The sequence below is a fragment of the Neomonachus schauinslandi genome, chromosome 8 (genome assembly GCF_002201575.2).
Source record: "Neomonachus schauinslandi chromosome 8, ASM220157v2, whole genome shotgun sequence".
NCBI classification, from domain to species: domain Eukaryota; kingdom Metazoa; phylum Chordata; class Mammalia; order Carnivora; family Phocidae; genus Neomonachus; species Neomonachus schauinslandi.
Window position 1 is genome coordinate 104,968,116 of NC_058410.1, and position 22,069 is coordinate 104,990,184.

Sequence of the window (22,069 nt, forward strand, 5' to 3'; positions counted from 1 at the left end):
CAAATATCTTCAATTCAAAAGGAAGCTACTATAATTAAAACTTGGAGTCACCTTGCAGAATTTCTTTTTTTTAAAAGAAACTGGGGTGGGTGGGAAAGTAAGGTGAAGCCTTTGTGATTTTGATGGTTGGGTTCTTGAGTGGATCTTAGTGGGGAAGGAAGCCTCTGTGACTGTGACTTAATATAACTAGAGGGCATTGGTTGGAGACTCAGCTCTCTCCTTAAGACTCTGGTAAGAAGCTGACAGGACTTGAACTACCTCCTCTCTTGATAATAAAGCAGCACAGTACCACGGCCAAGCCTCATCCCTAGCCTCGTTTGTCCTCCCCCTTTGAGTGCTGCACACATCCTATAAACTTTGGATAGAAAACCTTGCAGAATTTTAAATGTCCTCCAGATTAGAAAGTCGGGAGACCTTTCAGAAGAAGATACCTCAAAAATATCATTGTGTCCTGTGGCATCAATGACATTTGCCATCTAAGCACTTGTGGAAGTTGATGGTATTGGTGAGTCAATGAACCACTGTCCCCATCGCTCATGTCTTTATGGGTTTTTTCCCCTTCGATCTAGGCTGCAACTGGATCTTGCTTTAACCAGCAGTAGAAGGAGGAAGTAACTCCACGGCAGTTCTGACCCTTACAAAGCCTTAAGAAGGCCTAAGAACTCCCACTCTTGCACCTTTGGGAGCCCTGATGTACCATGTAAGAAGTCAGACTGTGCTGGGGAGACCGCGTGGAGAGGCCACGTGGAGGGGGAAAGGCTCTGGGACCACAAGGAGAGGGAGAAAGGCTGTCCCATCGTTCCAGCCAAGCCCAGCCTTCTTGCCATCTCACCAAGGCAGCAGACATAAGAACACACCCATCATGGATGTTCCAGCACCAGCCACCATCTTCCTTGCAGCCACACGAAAGACCCCCATCCAGATGAACCCCAGGCAGCCCACCCAATCCTGAGGAATAATAAACTGGTTGTTGTTTGAAGCCATGATGTTTTTGGCACAGCATGTTATTTAGCAACAGATAACTGAAAAAAACAGCAAGAGAATTCAAAGGATCCTGACTGTGTCAGGTGATGTATTTTTTCCATCCTCTGCACAGCCAATAATACCTTTTCCATCAGCCCTCTTCCCTAACTCAGAACCACGACTCTGACATTGCTAAGCAGGTTTTCCCCTTCCCGTAGAAATCCTTTAAATCAGACTGCAGCAGGAACCGAGGGCACACATGGAACAAAGGATCCTAATAGAAACTGATGTTGGAAAGAGCTGGGCATCCACATGCATTACTGTCGCTGCTGCCTCCCCACCGACTTCTCCCGCTGGAGAGCACACGGCAATTGCTCGAGCTCACTTGCCAACAGGAGGTCAAAACGTCTTGCCTAAACACAAGACTTACAAATTTGGGATCTGAGGTATGATGTCATGTCTTAAAATGATAAGCTGGCAAAGAAAACAAATGGCATTTTGTAGAGATGTGCACCATTTTCATGTTTACGCTACTTAAGATGAAGGTTCTAATAAGTCATCGGCTGTGTTCCTTTAAAGGGAAGTTTTATAACTGAGATGAATCACAACTGCAAAAGATCAAAGTGAAAAAACATCAATGATGCCATGGGGTACTTTTTAATCTTGTAATGAGTGATGATCATGTGCTCTTATGAAGTTCGTCCAACTGCCAACGCCAGATGTGTATATTAAGGAGAGAAGTTGTTTGTGCTGTGACAGCACCGCTTCGGCTGCCAGACAGAGAACACAGAAGGATGAAGCCTCTCCGATTTTTGAGTGAAAAGCAAGTCTTGGCAGATGTGCTGATAAGCGGGGCCTCAGCAGAGTGCCATAGCATCCTCTTTTGGACTCTCCTTCGCTGCAAACAAATTATGTTTATCATCACCTCTGCACAGCTGTCCCCAGGCAGCATGACTACCTGCTCAAGGCACAGTTTATAACACTTACTGGTGTCACTTACTAATGAGCAGAAATTAGTAAAACCGTCTGCAAGAAAAAAAAATAACAATACGCGAGGGAGCAGAGTCTAGATGGTATCTATTTCCTGGAAGCGTACTATAAGCAAAGCTCTACAGCAAACTCCTGACACTGACGGGAATTTATATGGTAATAGCTCACACTTAATGACCACTTACTACATGACAGTCGTTGTGTTACATAGTTTATGTACATGACATCATTTAACATCTTTGCAGCAACCGGTGAGGAAAAGACCGTTGTTACTCTCACTCTAACAGATGAGGAAGTTGAGGCAAAGGAAAGTCAGGTGACTGGCCTACCACCATACAGCTAGAACCAGTCAGTGGGGGAGCTGGGATTTCAATCCAGACAGTCTGACACCAAAGCCCACACCTTTATAATCACTATGTGAGGCTGAATGAAGACCCAACCAGTTAACCCAGAACTTGTCCTTGTCCAAATAGCCAATCTCCCAAAAGTAGCCTTTTCAATATATATTCTGATCTCCAGAGGAAGGAGTGAAATTCCATTAACGGGAATCAATGGTATAAAATCCTCAACTCCATCAAACCATTACAATGATAAACAGATGGATACTATTTCTATGACAACCACTATTTGAAGATACATCATTTCTCTGGAGAGAAGGCTAAAAACAATTGCATTGTCTTTTTCTCTCCCGTCAGGAAAGCCTTTTTCTAAAGCCCTACTCTGTCAAGGGTTAATAACATAAGCCACTTTGAAATCTAGAGCAAGAGTTGACAAACTGCAACTTGTATGCCAGATCAGACCCACCACCTATTCTTGTAAATAAAGATTTATTGAAACACAGCCACAACCATTCATTTATGTATTGGCTGAAGCTGCTTTCGAGCTCCATTGCCAGAGTGGAGTCCTTGTGACAGGAATGATATGGCACACAAAGCAGAAATTATTTCCTATTTGGCACTTCATAGAAAAAGTTTGCCAACACACATTCTGGAGGATTCTCCATTTAACATTATATATGCACCAATCAATCCAAATCCTATTATAGTTGAAGAAAATGGAAAATCCCAGGCGTTTTTCAAAACTGGGATGTGAAAACTTAAAGAACAATGCTGAGAAGAGTGCTGTGCACTCATGCTCAGGATGGCCAAGAGCAGAGCAGAGGGAAATAATCCAGTATAGAGACTCAACGTTATAGGATTAAAATGTTACTGACACCTACGCATCCTGTATCCAGGCACTGAGTTTGGCACACCACCTCATGATGTCAGAGAAATGACATCACATTGTCACACACATTTCTGGTCCTTGAAAAATGTTACTCAGTGGTCTGCGACTCAAGGTCTGCATCTGCTCCCCTCCCACACTCGGCACCCAGAGCCTGAACTCAGGTCACATATACACCATCTGCCCCTCTCCCCTGAACCCTCCTTGCTTTCAGAGCACCTCTCTGCCTTTACAGGGCAGCAAGCCTATCCACTGATTAATTCTGCCAATAACCTCTTGGGAATGAGGTAACGGTATCCTCACCCGAGAGAGAAGTGACTCTCCCGAAGCTACCCCGTTTCCTCACCTTCTGTCACCCCTTTCAGAACCGGGCAGCACCCACCCACCCTTCCCTGTTTCCTCTCCCAACCATCAACTTTTGAACATCAACTCTTGAGTGTATGGACACACACACAAACAGAGGAGCACACACACATGCACATACGCACACACACACTAATGGTTTTTCCAAGAAGTGAGAAAAGCTGCTGAGATCAGCAGGAAACATCTTTAAGAGATAAGTATTAGGGGCGCCTGGTGGCTCAGATGGTTAAGCGTCTGCCTTCGGCTCAGGTCATGATCCTAGGGTCCTGGGATCGAGCCCCACATCGGGCTCCTGGCTCAGTGAGGAGCCTGCTTCTCCCTCTCTCTCTGCCTCTCTCCCTGCTCATGCTTTCTCTCTCTCTCTCTCTGTATCTCTGTGTCTCAAATGAATAAATAAAATCTTTAAAAAAAAGAGAGATAAGTATTAGTAGCGCTAAATGTTAAAAGACTACTGTCCTGCTTTACGCATGACTGAAATGGATGTCCCTGCCTTTTCAGGAACTCAAGGGCTAATTAGGTAACAAGTGGCTTCCATCGCAAGGCATCTTCCCCCATTCGCGGCCGTCCAGGAACGTCAGCCAAAGCTCAAACCAGACAAGACAGCCCCGCTCGGTTCTAGTCACCTGCACTGCAGAACCACTGGCTCTCATGACCAGAGATTCGGGGCGACCGGAGGCTCTTGTGTGGCGGCCACCTAACAGAGCATTCTCAACCTGAACGGAGCCAGCACTAACCCAACATTGTGAACCTAGAAGAAGCTATACACATGCAAGGAGGAGAAAAGAAAAACTTCAAAGACTGGCTTTTGAGGCAGGAAACCTCCCTGGTTCAGACAAGCAGTGCGCCTGGGTGAAAAGAGACAGCGGCAAGAGGAGTTCCCGCTGCTAAAAGACATGCTACTTGGGGAGGCAAAGACTTGATCAGTCCTTTTCTCTTAGTTTTAGGGGAAGACAGGTCACTCTCTCTGTCCAGGCAGGTGTATCATTATATAACAAATACTTCAGCCAGCTGTACCTCCACCACAAACCAAATTAAACTCTCTAAACCCAACGGCTGGGACTCCCATGCATTCACTCATCAAAGGCAGAGTTCAGTACGTTTCCACTGGCACGTCAGTTTTCATGTCATATATATCAAATAATCTTTAATCCCTAAATGCAGTTAAATGCTGCTGTACCCAGTTTGATCAAATTGGTTTTGGAGGTGGGGGGTGGGGAGAAAACCTGCCTCAATTTAGATTTAGGAGGAAAATGCATATTGGCCCAAATGGATTATGTGTACTTCCTTAAACGAATGCCCAATCAACCTTCTGGATGTCCAGACAGACAAACACACCAAGGCGGATTTAGAGATGGTTTGACTCTATCTGTTAAAAGAAACTATCTATAACAATTACCAGAACATGACCAAACAACCGTGTTGTAACAATCAAGCAAGTTATCATTTGCAAATAAATTCTTTGTAATTAAGCAGTGTGCTCTTTATAAAGGGAATTGAGTGGGCGAGCTAAAAAGTTAAAACATTCTTAGACCATGGGAAACACATGCAAATGCTTTTTGACTAAGCTCAAGATTTTTCAGTCTGTTGTTTTCCTCCTCAGCTCTCATGGGTCTGTTCGGCCCTGTCTATTGTGTACCGCGGATGAGCACAATGCTTTAGCATGTACTTACAGTGACTGAATACTTATCCGCTCATGTCCCCCAAGTTAGGTAAGCCTTAGCAATTTTGTGGCAAAGTTACAAGTGTAATTTGATCGTCTACTAACTGTGAAGTTCTGCTAACTGTCCCTCATCAAAATACATGCAGATAGCAAACCTGGCAAAGAAACCGTTTACGTAAAATTAGCCCTAACTGCTCTGGGACCCTTTCCTCATAGGGTCTCCACACACCCCTGTTACCATTTCCAATAGGAAGGCAAGTACTTACTTCTGGGTTCCCGGGGTCCATCCACTGTAACTTTAATAGCTCTGTGATAGGTGGCTACTTGGGGAGGATTTGTGAAGACAGTTATGGTCAAGGTGAAACTCTTGCCTGCAGATGTAAAAGGGGAAAATCCACAGTGAATATAAAAAGACAGTCCCGGGGATAACAGAGCAATACAGCTGTCCAGATGGCTCCCGAGCATCTCTGAGAAGCTAATGAAACAAACACAAGAGATGGGGCTCCTTGTTCTCAATAAGAGAGCCTCTGATGGCCACTTTACGGAGTGATTAAACTCGTTGAGCATACAGATCATTTTCACCGCAGTGCTATACAAGAGGGCTCCAACTCCCAAAAAAAAGCCGCTGGGTAGCAACAGTGGTAATGAAAACAAAAACGCTGGTCCACTTGAGGAGGATTCTCTGCCTTCCAGTTCTCTCCAGCATCAGGAACACATCCAAACACAGACAATTTTAGAAGTCTTTATTTAGGATTAGGTCGTGACCCCATGAGAGAACAATAGTAAATCACTGTTGATTGTGTTATTTACTTCACATGGCTTTAGCATTTCATTTGCTTAACTGCACTGCAATAAGAAGATGAAAGAGGAAGGTTCTTATGGGAATCATTTTAACAGGAGCCAGTGTCTCCCGTCCTGCCTTAATGTGCCCGAGGTATGATGATTTCATCATCGCTGGAACAAAGTTTTTCCCCTCCCTGCCCACCCCTGCCCTAGCATACATCCTTGCTGTCAAATCCTGAACCAACTCTCTGACAGTGACTTCTTTTTCGCTAAACGTACATGATGTCTCCCAACATAAATAGGAATCGGTGCTTTTAGCCAAGGTTGCGCTTCATTGAAATACGACATCTGATGTTTCAAATTAATGAGCTGAAGGTGATGAATAGAGGTGGGGGAAAGAAGACAGGGAGAAGTTTGGGAGCAGACACGGATGTTGGCCTTCTCCGGAAGAAGATCCCAGAGTCTGTTACACAGACTCACTGACAGTTGTAATCAGTTAGATTTGCAACGGTTAGTCATGTCAGATAGTCAAAACTGCAAACTGTTACAAGACAGGAAAAGGTGGGCGTGAAACAGTGACTCAATAAAACCTTCGTGGCAATCTCGGGCCAGAGCGTGCACTTGGCCTGCTCCTGTACCAGACCTTGAAACAGCTCGTTTTGTTTTGCTTTGTTTTTTTGGTCAGAGACTGTTTTTTCCCTTTACTGAAAGCTTGAGGGTATTAAATCAAAACCCAAATCTTAAACAATATGTAGCAATGCAGAGTTTAATGCAATCTTTTCAAAGCTTAATGTGGAACAGGTTCTATGCAAGGCTTAATGTAGAACAGGTCTTTGGCTGTCAAATCTAGTGAATGGGTTTTCTTTTCAACCCCGATCATGTAAGTTCCTAAAATATGTTTAAGACACACATCATTTGTTACTCAGTATATATAGTTTTAAGTCTCTTTGGCTATACTTTTCCATGGCCAATATTAAAAAAAAAGAAAAGAGAAGAGAGGAGAGGAGAGGGGAGGGGAGGGGACGGGGGGGGAGAGGGGGAGAGGAGAGGAGAGGAGAGGAGAGGAGAGGAGAAGAGAGGAGAGGAGAAGAGAGGAGAGGAGAGGAAAGGGACAAGACAGAAGTGGGGGAGGGGAGCAGATGAATATTGATTAGAAAACTACTAACTGCCAGCCACCTCATACACATTATCTCATCTAATCCTCTCCAGTTAGGGTCATCACCTGCAGTTCACAAATGAGGAAACCGAAGCCCAGAGAGGCTTAGTAATTTAACCACACAACTAATAAGAGGAAAAAATCAGGGTCTGAACCCAGGTCTTCCAGGACTTAAAATGAGCACTCTTCTTTTAAACTTTGTCAGAGAACATTTAGAAAAATTAATAGATAATTTTTTCCACATGTGTCCCCATCAGCTCTGTAAGACCAAGGAAGAGTAAATATAAATCCACTAATGTAATATCTCAGCCAGGATGATGAAAGCATCTATTCTTAAAGTGTCACTGATAGATCATATTTCATCCATTATAGACTGAATGTTACATGGGTTTAAAGAAATACAATTGTCTGGTTAGGAACCAGAGGATTTATTATAAACATTAGGGCTAACTGGAAGAAAAAGGCAGCTGACAGTGTGAACGAGTTACAGAAAACTCCAAGTGTACAGAATTGGAGATTAGAAAGCTGCATAGGAAGCCACCGGATCCAGATCAAGACCTCAAAACAATGTAGAGATCTGGAGGAGTGAATAGGCTGAATCCCGAGATTGAAAGTTAAGTGAGATTAAACCATACAAGATGCCGTTCTGGGTCAGATCAGTGGTCTGTGAGCCAGGACTGCGTTTCTCCAAGGGTGGTTCTTGCAAGGCAGCTGTCATCCATGGCACAAACCTTAATAAAGCAAGGATGTGTATGTCTCACTTGTCCTAATGAGTCTAAATAACCTGCTAAAATTATCTCGAATCATGAACTTATCTAAACCAGTTCTGAGAATACTTCTATTTGAGATTTTCACATCTTCCTTCGGATATTAAAAGTCATCGATGCTTCTCCCAAATTCAAATTTTGTTTTGTAAAAACAAAAGTCAGTATAAAATTTACCCTATAAGTATAAAGCACCTAAATGTTCAAAGCAGAACTGGTAAAAATTTCTTTTTAAAAGAGGTAGGTTTGGGGGAGAGGAAATTAGTACTTAAACCATGACTACAATCTTCTAAAATCAAATCCTGAGGATCAAGATGTACTTTGACAACTAAAATAAAAATTAAGGAGGTTCCCTCTATCTCTTACTGCCCCTTCAGAAGGAACATGAACATATGTTCAAGAAACTTCCAGAAACTACTACCCAACTAAGTAATTGGTTTTTCACCTCATAAATAATAATACATCTCCTAAGTCAAATGTTTCTGTGAGTACTCATGATTTACTTAAATTTTTTTTAAAAAACTAAAAAAAAACCTTTTTCTAAATCCATTGTTTATTACTTTTCATAAGTGATAAAAATGTTGGCTCCTACTGAGGGAGCTAGCTAGCACTAATGACAACTAATTATACCATCCTTGGCTTCATCTAGGAACTAGTTCCAAACTATGTCCTCAAGTCATATATTCTCCGAGATAAATATAGGAACTGTCATTGAAAGACAATCCTACCCTAGCTCGAGAGGTTATTGGGAACAGTCTGATAGGGTAAGACTGCAAGCAAGGATTGTATCTTAGATTGATAGAGTACCATGCTCTGCACCCTGTAGGTGCTTAAAACTGCTTGTAGACCACAAGCAGCTTGTTTGATGTAAAAGTGAGGAAGCACAGCAAGAAGACTTAAGGACCAAATATTTCTGCTGAAACAGCAAACAAATACTTCTGTTTAAAATATAAAGGAGAAAAAAGGAAAAAACTAAAAAACATAAGCCACTCCTAACTTCATGCAAGTTTCACAGATGCTCTACTTTTAATTCAAAATACTTTCAAAAGTCATCAGATAACCCATAATGACCAAGTAGTGAAGTGACTCCTTTATACATCTAAAACTATTTTTCAATTTCTGAGAATTTACCTTTCTACCACTGAAAAGAAAAAGTGTTAACATTTGAGAAACTTGGTACTCTTTATTTTTTCATGCTTCTCAAAATAGAAAATTGTAAATAGCTGGGAGAAAAAAAAAATACTATGGTAGCGACGTGATGATCCAGACTTCATAAGAGAAATGTAGAAGTGTAAAAATCAGAGAGGAAGCTGGAAGGAGTTTTTTTTTTTAGAAAACAGGTCAGGTACCCAGGCAGGTTAAAGGGTTTCCTGCCACTGAAAAACTGACCTTTTTTTTTTTTTTTTTCCCAAAGAATGGTATCTCTTATCAATGTTCTCTGTCCTTTTGTCCTCTTCATTTCGGTTTGATATTACTGTTTCCTTTCATATAACGTTAATGTCATGATATAAAAATCTATTATTAGTGATAAATCAATTTTTCTTTCTCTCTCCACCCGCTCCCCCCACCCCCAATCTAAGTCTCGAAGACAAGTCTGGACCAATTTCTCCATCCTGCCTCTGGCAGCCGACTAGCATTTCAGATCCTCCACCAAGTCCCGGCTGCTTCAAAGGAAAAATCCTACTTTCTTCAGTTAAGATCATAAGAAATATAGGGGGAGGGGGTCAGCTCTGTTTGGACATAATTACACTTCATCAAAAGAAGCTTTCTTCATCTTCCATGCGTGAAAAGTCTGCAAGCAGTTAAGTCTGTCTTTTTTTTTTTTTTAAATATAAAAATTGCTATTTGGGAAACCAGCCAAAACTCAGAAAGCCAATATAGTAAAACAGTGCACACCCTTTGTTTCTCTTTGAAGTTTCTTAAATAAATATGTTGAGGGTTTACAAAGTACACTATCACTTTGCTGTAGTTTCTACTCAAATTGATCAGAGAAAAGTTATGCAGCATCTATATAATACAAAAGCAAGGTAAATGGAAACACTAGCTTGACTGTGGAAGGTACAGTGTCCAGTCTTCTAAATATTGAAATTCATTACTCCAATTAAAAACAAAATAACGTTACATAAGAAGAAAAGAGGCAATTCAGAGCATGCAGGTAAATCATCATGTTCAAATGTTTCTTGATTCCTACTAGAAAAAAGAGAAACTTTAATTGTACTGTGGACCTGCACCAGTAAGAGAAAAAAAAAAAAAAAGAATGCACACACTTCACACCTAATCAGTCAACAGTGAGATAGGCTGTGTCTTTTTTCCTTTTAATGAAAGTAAACTAAATCTGATGCAGAGATAACCCCGTTAGTTTTGAGTCTACCAGAGGCTCTGAGCCTCATTTTATTTCAAACAACCTTTCAGTGACAGTATCTCATTAGCATGCATCATTTTTTTTTTAAGTTAAAAAGTACAGCTTCTTGGCCCTGTTCCTAGAAAGTAAACTAAAACTACTCATCGGAAACAGCCTTGCTTGAATTTCCCTTATCAAGTTTTTACAATGGTAATAATATGACATCTGATCCAAACTAAAGAGCAATTATCGGACATGGTTTAAAAATTGATGCTTCTCATTTCCTAATTCGAACCTGGGTAGAAGTCGTTCCATAGGTCATTCTAATTTATTTCACCTCCGTCCTAAAGTGGTCTATTTTCTCGCTTCTTATCGAAACACTTAAAATGGAAATATTAGATTCAATAAATGCATAAATGAGAATACTTGTGAAGGACCAGTAAAAGTCTCTCCACAGGAAAGTAAATAAAAGCCAAAATACTGGTTTCCTTAGAGACTTTTTTAAAACATTAATCCCCTTTATGAAACAGCTATGAAAACCCTAAAAGAAATTATTTTCTATTTTATGATCTTTTTAAGGACCCCCAATATGTGAATCTGGATGCAGATGGGGGAGACCCTCAAATAATGTGGAAATTATTTAGAGTCTTAATCACTCATCTGTCTAGACTACTCTAGATAGTCATTGTAACATAGGTAACACATCATTCACTGATTCAAATGTGAAGCCTTCTGTAAAAAACTATGACTTTTTAAAAATAGGTTCTTATTACAAAAGTAAGTTAATTCATACAGAGGTAACCTATGTGCTAAGTGAAAAACTTTGGGCTACATATTCAGCCTTTAATCACACTGGCTGTCCTTGCTACAACATAGAGCAAAATTGATATTATCAGGAAATTGATCCAATACATTCCTTTTTCTTTCTTCATTGTCACTCAATTGACTCCGTTATTTGGCTCCTCATAATTCAGAACTTGAACCTCCAACTGTTCTCTCGACCTTATGTGCTCACATCCAGTGAAATTAGGGACTAGTTCTTCTGAAAACACTGTTTGAATTTTCAATATCATAAAACAAATGAAAAAAGCCTGAGCACTCAGAAAAACACTCAACTTCATCTGGACATATTTAAATAAAACCTTCAGCAATTCTGTTCAGTGAAGAAGGTGCTGATTTGTATATAGACTAGCCTACATTTCCATCAGGAGATCCTGATGTGTTTATTCCACTACCAATATTAAAAACCAGAGACCTACCTCTTCCACTCCGGCCCACAAATCTCAGATCGTTGAACCTTGCTACTTGGTTTTTCATAACAGCAGAGGCATTTCGGAGCTCAGCAGAATAATTTTCATCGTTCCCCGCCATGACAGTAACCACAGTCCCATCTGGTACCTCTCCGAGGGCTACCACCTACATAAAACAGGAAACACAGCAGCAATAATGGCACATCAGAAAAGCTTAAAAACTGAGCATATACTCCCCTTGCAAACGATGTGTCTTATCAGGATTTAGTGCTCTAGTCCAGTCATGGCAGATAGGAACGAAGCATCTGCATATAGGTCAGGAGGTCACTTCAAACAGACCCATGTTTCAGGGTCCACCCATTTCAAAGGCAAGCAAAAGTTCCCTTCATTTGTTGTTGGACCCCTCGCAGAATACATGTACATTTTTATTAAATCCCCATGTTAGGCTGTCCATAGGAATTATGCCACAGAAGGAAGGCTGATGCCCCATCTGCAGATGGCATCGTACATATTAAGGCACCACCTGTCTGCAGCCTGGAGATCCCCTGAGGTGTGGTCTCATCCAGATCCCAGGCTGAAAAAAAAATTCTGGTCCGCTCTATGGGAGAAGACATTGAGGTGAAATCCTAGAGTTCCTGACGATATGGAAGCTTAAATATGGTGTGGTATCCAGCACTGTATTTCATCTCCTTACTTTGGGCTACATATTCAGCCTTTAATCACACTGCAAATAATTACTGAAGGCCCACCCTGCGGTGGGATAGAGACAAAGCCATCGCGAAACTTCAAGTCTAGGTGCAGAATCAAGGTATACACCGGGCTGAAAATGGCCACTGACAAATGAGTAGTAGAGATAAAAAAAAATACGCCCTTGGCCAAACTTTAGATTCTGTCTTGTCCCATCTGCCACTTTGAAATGACACAGTTTCCTCCTTCATCTTCAACAGCTAACCTGCAGCAGATTAACTCAGTCAAGTAAGGATCCGGATAATCAGTCTCTGAGGTCCACAAACTTTCACTGCTCCAAGGCTAGGCGGTCACACTTTTAACCAAGGGCAGCTGACCTGCAAATGGGTGCCTCTTTCTAACAAGAAGGCTGGTAAGGGAATGTTGGTGCAGGGGCTGCACTGTCACATAGACACACAATTCTTGATCCATTACCAAGACCCTGCCCCTTGATCATAGCCTCTTTCTCCACTAACTTCCAGGATCCTATATTCAGTGTTTCATTCTCTTCCTCATTCCCCTTCCGGATGCCCCTGAGGTGACTAAGCAATGGTTCCCACTAGAGTAGCCCACTGCTCTCTGAGAATAACGCCCACGTGCACTTGCCTGCCTGGCGAATATCCCACTGATCTTTCCTCTAGGCCTGGTGCTGCTCTTTCCTTTGTCGAGATTTCCACGAGGCAAACCTAGGCATCTGATTCCAGGCTCCCAATACAATTTGTACATAATTTCTCATTAATGCAAGTTTTTTTAGTGTGATAAAACAGACACTATAACTATGCTTTAGGGCTGAGTCTTCCTCACTCATGATCCCCACCCCAGCCCTCCTCTACAACATACCCTCTGTTCCATGCAGGCAGACCACCAGCCACACAAAAAACTCATCGTTTTGTTGTTGTTGTTGTTGTTGTTTTTGCCCTTGCTTTTCTCTTTGGCTGTTTCTCAATGCCATGCCCGCGTTAGCACTTTGTTATTTGGCTTAAAACCCTATAGCCTTCCTTATAGAACCCACTTCCCCAGCACCCCACTGTACTCAAATGATCCTCATTTCCATGTACATATATTAGTGATCCATCTACTCCATTTGATACACTAGTCCAAAGTCACGAGACTCACTCCTAGGAGACTAGATTATATTAGATTGGAAACTACATGAGGGAGGGGCTTTCACTGGTCTTGCTCAACATCATATGCCCAGTGCCCAAACAGTACCTAGCACATAATAAGTGTTTGATAAATATTTTTGAAATAAATTGAAGAAAGAGCTCCGTAAAGAGCACCACCTCCCACAGCCAATAGTCTGTGAGTCTACAGCTAAAACTCCAAGAGAGAGAACCACTTAAAGGCTGAGTCAGCATCCTTCCGTAACAGCAACATGCTCTTGCACCAAACTAGTTTTCTGACAACTTTTTCAGTCCCAGAGAAGAGGGATTCACCGACTATCCTACTGGTGACTCAAATTCAATCTGAGAAGTCTCCCAGGCCTAGCACAAATCCCTGGAGAACATGATTTCCTCCCTGCATGCTTGATCTAGTGCCTCAAGGGGCTACTGAATAGAGGTAATGTTGTACTCCTACTGGAGACAATATGCTTTTCAATTTTTCGAATTCACAAGGCTAAAAATGTGAACAATTGAAAACATTGAAATAATTGACCGTGTTTGGCCAATACGTATCTGCACGTCTGACATTTTTTTTTTTACACTCAGCATATTGTGTTTTAGCACCTGGCGTGTGCCTTTTGATATCAAAGTAAAGATGGAACCAGTAAGCATATTAATGAAGGCAGATAAGTTTGTACTGCTCAAAAGAAAATGAATGTGCCAAAAATCAAGAGGCCCCTCTTTTTTCCCACCTCTCTTTCACATCTGCTATGATGTCACACAAGTAACTTTATCGCCAGGAACCAGGTTTCCAATATAAATTGGAAATATTTTTTTAAGTCTGTATAATATAGAAGATACTGTACAAGTAGAGTGTAATTACAATGATGTACTTTTTGTAAGATGAGGAGGCTAACTTCGGTTCCAAGTCTGCTGTGTGCTAAACATGGGCTTTAACTTATAAGCATCCTGAAAGGGTTCAATTGAACATGTAATTTTTTACTTCGTGTCTTGAGATGTTTTTTGGTGTTGTTGAGAGATAAAGGATGACTGCTAATGGGTTTCACTTCTGTCTGGCTAAATTAAAAAAAAATAAAGAAATCTGCCCCAATATAAAGATTTTCAAGAGCTCTGGGACATTATTATTTTACTGCATATTTTTAACATAATGGATTTTTTTTAGTTAGAAGAAAAGGAAAATTGATTCAATATGGGAAAATATGAAAGAAAAGATCCCTAAGAGTGAAATACACAAATCCACTTTTCTTTGCTTGAGCAGCAGAATAATGACCATGTTAAATACTGGTATGCTTTACGTATTACACTTAATAACAAAACAAATAGGTAATCACAAATTGTGTGAGTCTTCTAGGAGGCTGAGAACTTGGCCTAAAAATGAAATGCTCACAGAATGTGGTGACAACTTTTCCTGTTATGGCTGAACTCTATTTTAATGGCTAAATATATGGGGTTTTTTCTACTATTCACGCTACCAAATCAAATACCTAATGTTTTCCTGAGGAAAAGAAAAGAGGGAGGGAGTACTATATTTGACTTTATATCAATCAGAAGTATAATTATATGTCAGAGGGTTTTAAAAAAAAGTAGATCTCTGAAGCTAAAAAGTTTCCCTTGGAGATTCTCAACTGTGTTTATCTAAAAGAAAACCAAAAGAATCAAGAAAGTTTTACACATTTCATCTGTACCAAACCCAAGCAATGGAAAACATTTTAAGGGGTAGAGAGCAGTCAAAAACCATTCTTTTAACTAGTTAGGAGTAAGTACGCATTAAAAGTCGTTTCCATACTACCCAACACTAAAGTTGCGTTCTGCAAAGAATAGTTTGTGATGAAACCTTAACAATTACATTTCTAGGTGTTTTTAAAATATAAAGTCTACCAATTCAAGAAATTTCAGGGAGAAAAAGGAAGTAATTTTGTGTCCTAACATTTCAGAACAGAGAAAGAAGTTCCTTTATTTAGCACACCTCACTAGAACTAGCACTTAAATCACATGATACATAGCTTGTACAGAATAAAGTAAAAGGATACTTAACCCTACAAACTACTGAAATTTTGTATGAGATTCCTTATGACCAAATCTGTGAATTACTCTAAAAGAGCAGCAATACAGAATTAGCTCAGACCCTTAAAATTGTTTTTGTGGTCTTATTGTATGGAAATTAAAATTGCCTTTGACATTTCCATGGACAGAAGTCTAATTTTAACCAATCAATTACTCTTACAGACCAATATCATTTGGCACATTGTACTTGCAGCAAAATTGAAATACAATCTTTTTCAAGATAAAATCTGATCTTTCTTTGGAATAAAAAGATGTAAGAGAGCAATTGAAAAAAGGGAAAATTGTATTCCTATGGTAATTATTTAAAGATAACTTCAAATAAACTATTAAAAAGTTTAACAAATGCTACCGTTAATTTTTAGAATTTATCCTCGAATTTAGGAAAACCCAACTAAATTGCAGAGAAAAAAATAAATGCAATATAAAATACCATTTCACAATTTTAAAAATATATGTCGAAGAATAATTTGATGGAAATTATTTCAATACAAGCCAGGAATTTATGTGCCATGTATCAAGCTGGTTTAGATCATCTAACAATGGATGTTCTGGAATTTTGAAAGGAGACAAACAGAATGCCAATGGGAGAATATAATGAAAGATATCTTAACCATGTCTTTTTCCAAATATAAGTTTTTCTTAAAATTTTTAAATATTTATTTTCTACCTAAAATTATGTTTCAATTACCTTTTATATATTCAGCCCTAAAATTTTTAACTTTAATTTTTATTGCATTTAAAGACATAACAAAAATGTATCTGTCCTCACACAACCTGGAATCTATTGTGATTTACGTAATTTTGCTTAACAATTCATAGTAGGCTCAATAAGGTTTTAAAAGGTTTAATAACCTGTTTTCCTTTGTTTGGGTATAATTACATTCAAAAAGACACAAACATAAAGCCTGATCATTACATACATTAGGAAAATACATCTCACTAATGTCAAATATTTATTAGTTGCATACTTGTTTTTGAAGAGGAAAATAGCCAGTGATGTTGAAAAAATTATTTTCAAATAGAAATTGCTCTATCATTTTGAAACCCTACTTATGACAAATACTGAAAGGTATCATCAAACATACAGAATTAACTATGAGTAATAGATCATATATCTAAAAATGTGTTTTCTTTCTTTAACATTGCCAGAAAAACATATGATACTGGTAAATACATAGTCCAGTGTTCCCCAACTTAAAACAGCACAATAGCCTTGCACCACTTTTAGTTTTAAAACATACATCTGGACTTAAAATTTCTGCATAGTGTTTCAGCTTGAAGCTATTTAAAGCAACTGAGTTATAAACCCTGAACACCAGGCTTCATGGTGGAAATGCTGACAGACCCCTAACTATAAGGGTGCTACTGGACGCAAAGTTGACATGTTCTCTCCCTATTTCTACCAGACCATTAACTAATGAACTGCATTTGCAAACTGCTTTTTGGGTTTGTTTGTTTGTTTTGGTTTGGTTTTTGTCATGAGAATTATCTAAGACAGAAAGGGCATGGGGATCCTCTAATAGTATCCCTTAACTATTTTAAGCTTTCAGTGAGATACACCTGAAAGAAATGTTAAAAATATTCATTTCCATTTCCTTGACACCTGGAAGGACTGAACATTACACAACTGCAGACCTTTGTTAAAAATATAATACTAATAAACAACTTTGCATATTTTAAAACATACTAGTTGTTTTTGCATTTTTACATGCCGAGTATAAACAAATTATAAGTATTCTTGAATAATCTCTGAACAAGATCAGATGAACAACACTAATACCTTACTTATGTCTTAATATAATACATTGTCAATATCATCTTGAAGCATTATTTTAAATTAACACATCAAAACACCATATATTAAATTCAGTTCTGATGCTCTATAGTGCTGAGTTCAGGGTCACAGACATAAAATATGGGCTCAATAAATACTGCATTGATTTGAATCCCAGATTTCTCAACAATTAAGTTCTGTGTGTTTGTGTTTTTAAATATATTTACCTATTATCTACCCAACAACACTATAACTTACTTTGTACGTGGCTTTAAATATGATAGCCAAATTATGGTCACCGCTTCTAAAACTGAGACTTCTTCATATTATTTCTTCATTGCATATGTATTTGATTATGTTACAAGGGTGTAGAAAGTCTACTGCTCTCAGGCTTTTATCTCAAAAGAAAGGTAAAGAGAGATTGTTTTTACTAACATTCAGATGAAAACAATAAAAAATGTTGTCAAAATCTGGATGTTCCAAATCTCTACACATCTTTTTCAGCAGAGACAAAACTTATATACTGAGTGGATCTCAGCAATCACCAAGTGTCTGAATTTTCTTAAATACAGGTATGGGGGTAGAAGGACACAGCGAATCAAGTCTTAAATTAACTCAATTTATTTTTTGATTAATATGAATTAAAATACTTAATTTAATATGGTCATGTATAATCTATGGCTTTGTTTACTGGTTAAAAGTAAAACTGCTCTGTAATTAACAACAAAGGGTGATTAATAGCAAAGAAAACTATTTATTTTCAAAATAATTTTAAAACGGTGGTAATGAGAAAACCTGAAGATTACCAAAATATCTGAGAATAGCTCAAACGAAACTGCATTCTATCTTTACGCCAAAAAGATCATTTCTATCCAAAATACCAAGGCTCAAAATCAATTCACCACCATAAACGTAGGAGAATAGTTCAAGACAGTTATACCTTAAACATGATTAGCAGAAGAAAAAGAATGTAGAATACCAAACATCTAAATGATATCTTTTAAAACGTAGGCAACTACTCTTTTATTTTCATATATCCTGACTTGGAATGCCTGACGTGGTATTTTTTAAACAAAATACCTACGTATTTGTATTTGCTGTTTTCATCCAGGTTTTTTGTTCGTGTTTTGAGGGTTTTTGGGTGGGGGGGAGAGGGAAACAAATTTCCACCCTTCGCTTAAGGCGAATTAGAACGTTCTGGGCCTAGGGACGATGAACATCATAAAAGATCTCTCTTGTGTGGAAATTCGAATTTCTAGAATTCACATATATTCTGAGCTTTTCGTATTTCAAGGAGGAAAACGTTAACCTACAAAATGGGTGGTTTATAAAAGGAGAAATGGGACGGTTAAAACACACACACACACACACACACACACACACACACACACGTCTTGAACTAAATGCAAAATGAAACCTGCCCCAGAACGCAACATCCCCTTTCCTCAACAATTCATTCTGATTTCTGTTCTGATACAAGACCCAGCTAGATAACCAGCTCTAATTGACCTGGACTCCTCTTTCTTTCCACCCCACCCACACACGGAATCTGAATTGGTGCGTGGGGTGGTGGGTGATCCATAACTGGGAACTGCCAGTGGCCTGAAGGAGCTTGGCCCCAGGGTTCACAGTGGAGGAACTGGCACGATTCCTCCCTCCTCCCCCCACTTCACCAGGCCTCGCTTACCCTGCTCTCCACAGATCCCAGAACCCAGAGAACCCAGGCCCACCTTCAGAAGTTCAAAGGCCAGACAGGGCCGGAAGCGTCTTCCCGGGAGCGCTCTTCTCCCTGTCTGGCTCACCGCCCCCTCCATCCCGGGCGTCCAGTCCCGCGAGTGTGGATTGCCAGGGAGCCCGTTTCTCCATCAAGCCCGTGCCTGCCGGGCCCTGGGGGCTCCCCGTCTCCCCCTGGCGAGGGCCGCCCCGGGAAACCTAGACCGCTCTATGGAGACCCGTCGTGCTACTGCGAGAGGCTGCAGACCCTGCACCCTCAACCCGCCGAGCCGCTGCCTGCGGCTCCGGCTGCCGACACCCGCCCTCCAGCTAACGGGGCCGCCGGCCGGGCGGGCGGGCGGGCGGAGGAGGCCGCGGTGTGCGGGGAGCGCTCTCAGGCCTCGGGGGTCGCTCCTCCGCGGCCAGGCCATCGGCCGGAGCCTCCCTCGACCTTTCAGAAGCAGGAGGCCCCTTAGGGACTCAAGTCCTTTAAAAGTACCAATAAGAGAAATCCGCAAACTTTCACCTCCTTTTTCAAGGCGGGCGAGCCAAAGGCATTTCACAGGTTCCCCTTATCCCTCCCAGGTGGGGTGAGGCGGGGAGCTGGGTCCCGGCTCCCAGAGGCGGCCCGAGCCCCCACCCCCTCCACTGGCCACCTCCCCGCACGCGAGGGTCCAGCGCCCGGGACTCCGTGGCTCCCCCGCCTCGGGGCGCGCGGCGACCCTGGCGGCCCCGCCTTCCTCCCGGTAACGGGAACTGGCGCGGGTCTGCGAGCCGAGCAGACGCCCCCGTCCTGTCTCCCCCTCACTCGCTCCCAGAGTCCCTAGGTTTGCCCGGGACCCTCTCGGACACCGGTTATGCGGCCAGCGCGCGGCAGCCGGCACCCGGCGCCCCGCCCCGGACGCTAACGCCCGGCGCCGGCACCCCACGAACACTGGCCCCCGAGTCCGGGAGGGGCCGGGGCCGCCGAGGCTCAGGCGGGTTAGAGAAGGGGGCGCCAAGCCGGGCGGAGGGGCGTCCGCCTGGGAGGGGAGAGGGTAGGAGCGCGCGGGACCCCAGGGAGGGGCGGCGCCGGCAGCCCGCGCTGCAGGGCGGGTGCGTCTGCCCAGCCCGGAGAACGCGGGAGTCCGTGGGGAGAAGGCCGGGGCTCCTCAGCCTGGGGGGAATGGGGGCGGGGTGGAATAAGCCGGGGTGGCGGCGCCCAGAGTGGGCACCTAGGGGCTCCTAGGGGGAGGGGAGACCGCTCACAGGAGTGGGTGAGAACGTTGGTCGCGAGGCTTGAGAGGTAATGAAAGGATAAAGGGGTCAGGGGCTGAGGCGGAGGCTGCGGGCACAGGTGGGAGAGGGAAGGATCTGCGCGGGGTCACCGCGTCCCGAGCCCGCCGAGGGATCCGGAGGAAGAGGGCCAGTCGGGGGTGGGGGGGCCACGGGGGGTCCCTCGGGTCAGAGCCACCAAGGTAGGAGGCCTCAGAGACCGTCGGGGCCCCGGCCCCCGCGGGCATGGAGACGCCGGCGGGCAAGTCCCGCGGCGCCCGGCCGGGGGCGGGGGGCGGCCGCAGCTTCTTACCTTGAAGGCCACGGGCAGGGTCTTGTTGCAGCGCCAGTGCGAGGGCAGCACAGAGCACAGGAAGTTGGGGCTGTCGGTGCGGACGAGCTCGGCCGGGTGGTCAGCGATGATCTCCACCATGGTGCGGTTGTCGTGCGGCGGCCGCAACCGGGGCACGGCGGCCGCCGCTGCCGCCGCCGCCGCCGCTGCCGCCGCCGCCGCCTCCTGCTGCTGTTGCTGCTGCTGCTGCTGCTGCTGCTGCTGCTGCTGCTGTTGCTGCTGCTGCTGCTGCTGCTGCTGTTGCGCAGCCACCACCGGGCTCACGTCGCTCATCTTGCCGGGCTGCAGGCTGCTGGAGGGAGGGCTGAAGCGCCGGCTGGTGCTCGGATCTACGGGAATACGCATCACAACAGCCACAAGTTAGCGAAGTGGCCGGGGGAGGGGGAGGAGGGTGGAAATGAGGGGCGAGGAGGAGGAAATTGGGGGGGTGGAGGCGAGACGGGGGGAAAGGGGATGGAGGTGATGGGGCCGAGGAGGTGAGAAATCAAGTTCGGTGAAGCCGACTGCCGGGAGGAGTCTGACGGGGACCGGCGGTGACGATGCGGAGCAGTCGGGTTGGCGGGTTGGGAGACCCGGGAGGCACAGATCTGGCCGGAGCCTTTGGAACGCCCGCGGTGGCCGCTGAGAACCGGCGCGGGGATGTGTGTGGCCTGGGGAGGCAGGGGGCTTCAGTTTGCAGCTTGGAGTGGGGTCCCTTGGGGCACCGCGTCCTGGGTGCGCTGGCGCCCCCTCCCAGGTCGAGTCCACCGATGGATCGGAGTGGGTTCAGCAGTCCAGCCCCGCGGCCAGCATAGCCGCGCACTGCCCGCCACCGCCGCGCCGCGCTCGCAGCTACCCAGCTGCCGGCGTCCGCGCCGCCGCCCGCCCTCCCGCGCTGCTGCCGCCGCCTCCTCCGCGGCGGCCTCCGCTCCCCCCGCGCCGGCCGCACGCTCAGATTGCTCCCGCGGCGGCTGCCAGCCCGGCTCCCCGGCTCCGCTCCTTCCTTTCCTTTCTCCTCTTCTGGCCTTCTCACGGCCACCTCTTCGCATCCAGTCCCTCCTGCTATTTGCAAAGCTCCCCTGACCCTCGCGCGTCGAGGTGCCAGGAGGTAAGTCGCGGGCAGCGGATCTCGAGGCAACGGATCTCGAGCCTGCGAATCGCAGCCGCTGCCGCCGCCCGCCGGCCGAGAGCAGGAGCCCCCGGACGCAGCGCGCAGCTTCCGAAGCCGGAGAGGCGGCCGGGGTCAAGGGGAATCTCGCCTGATCGCGTCCTCTCGCTTCTCCCCCCGACCCAGGACAAGGAACCCCGTCTTGGTCGCACGAGGTTGAAGCTGAGACGCCCTCAGCCCGTCTCCGCGGGCTGAACTGACTGTCGTTATTTTTCGTTGTAACTTCAGGAGAGGAGGAAGGAAAATTCTTGAGCGTCTGTGCTGACTTCTCGGCACTCTTCACCCTTCCCCCACCCCACCCCCCACCTCTGCCGGAGCGGCTCCCAGGGAAAAAATGATTTTGCAGGGCTTGGGTGCTTTTTTGTCTTAAGTGACACAAAAAAATGGGGTGGAGGGGACACTTGTCAAATAGTTTTTAGAA

The 22,069-nt window shown here is 43.8% G+C and overlaps 1 protein-coding gene across 6 annotated transcripts in view; it reads right to left on the reverse strand.

The window, feature by feature from the left end:
• Window positions 1–22,069, reverse strand: part of RUNX2 (RUNX family transcription factor 2) — a 212,466-nt gene that overhangs the window by 98,318 nt on the left and 92,079 nt on the right. For 3 of the 6 annotated variants that reach the window (XM_021691898.2, XM_021691896.2, XM_044917352.1), the window contains exons 1-3: window positions 20,463–20,846; window positions 11,504–11,660; window positions 5,467–5,571 (exon numbers count right to left, since the gene is read on the reverse strand). In XM_021691898.2, coding sequence (XP_021547573.1) covers window positions 5,467–5,571; window positions 11,504–11,660; window positions 20,463–20,846 — 646 coding nt within the window. Of the gene's footprint in view, window positions 1–5,466; window positions 5,572–11,503; window positions 11,661–20,462; window positions 20,847–22,069 lie in introns of those variants that run through there. The other 3 variants (XM_021691894.2, XM_021691895.1, XM_021691897.2) reach the window with 2 other exon arrangements.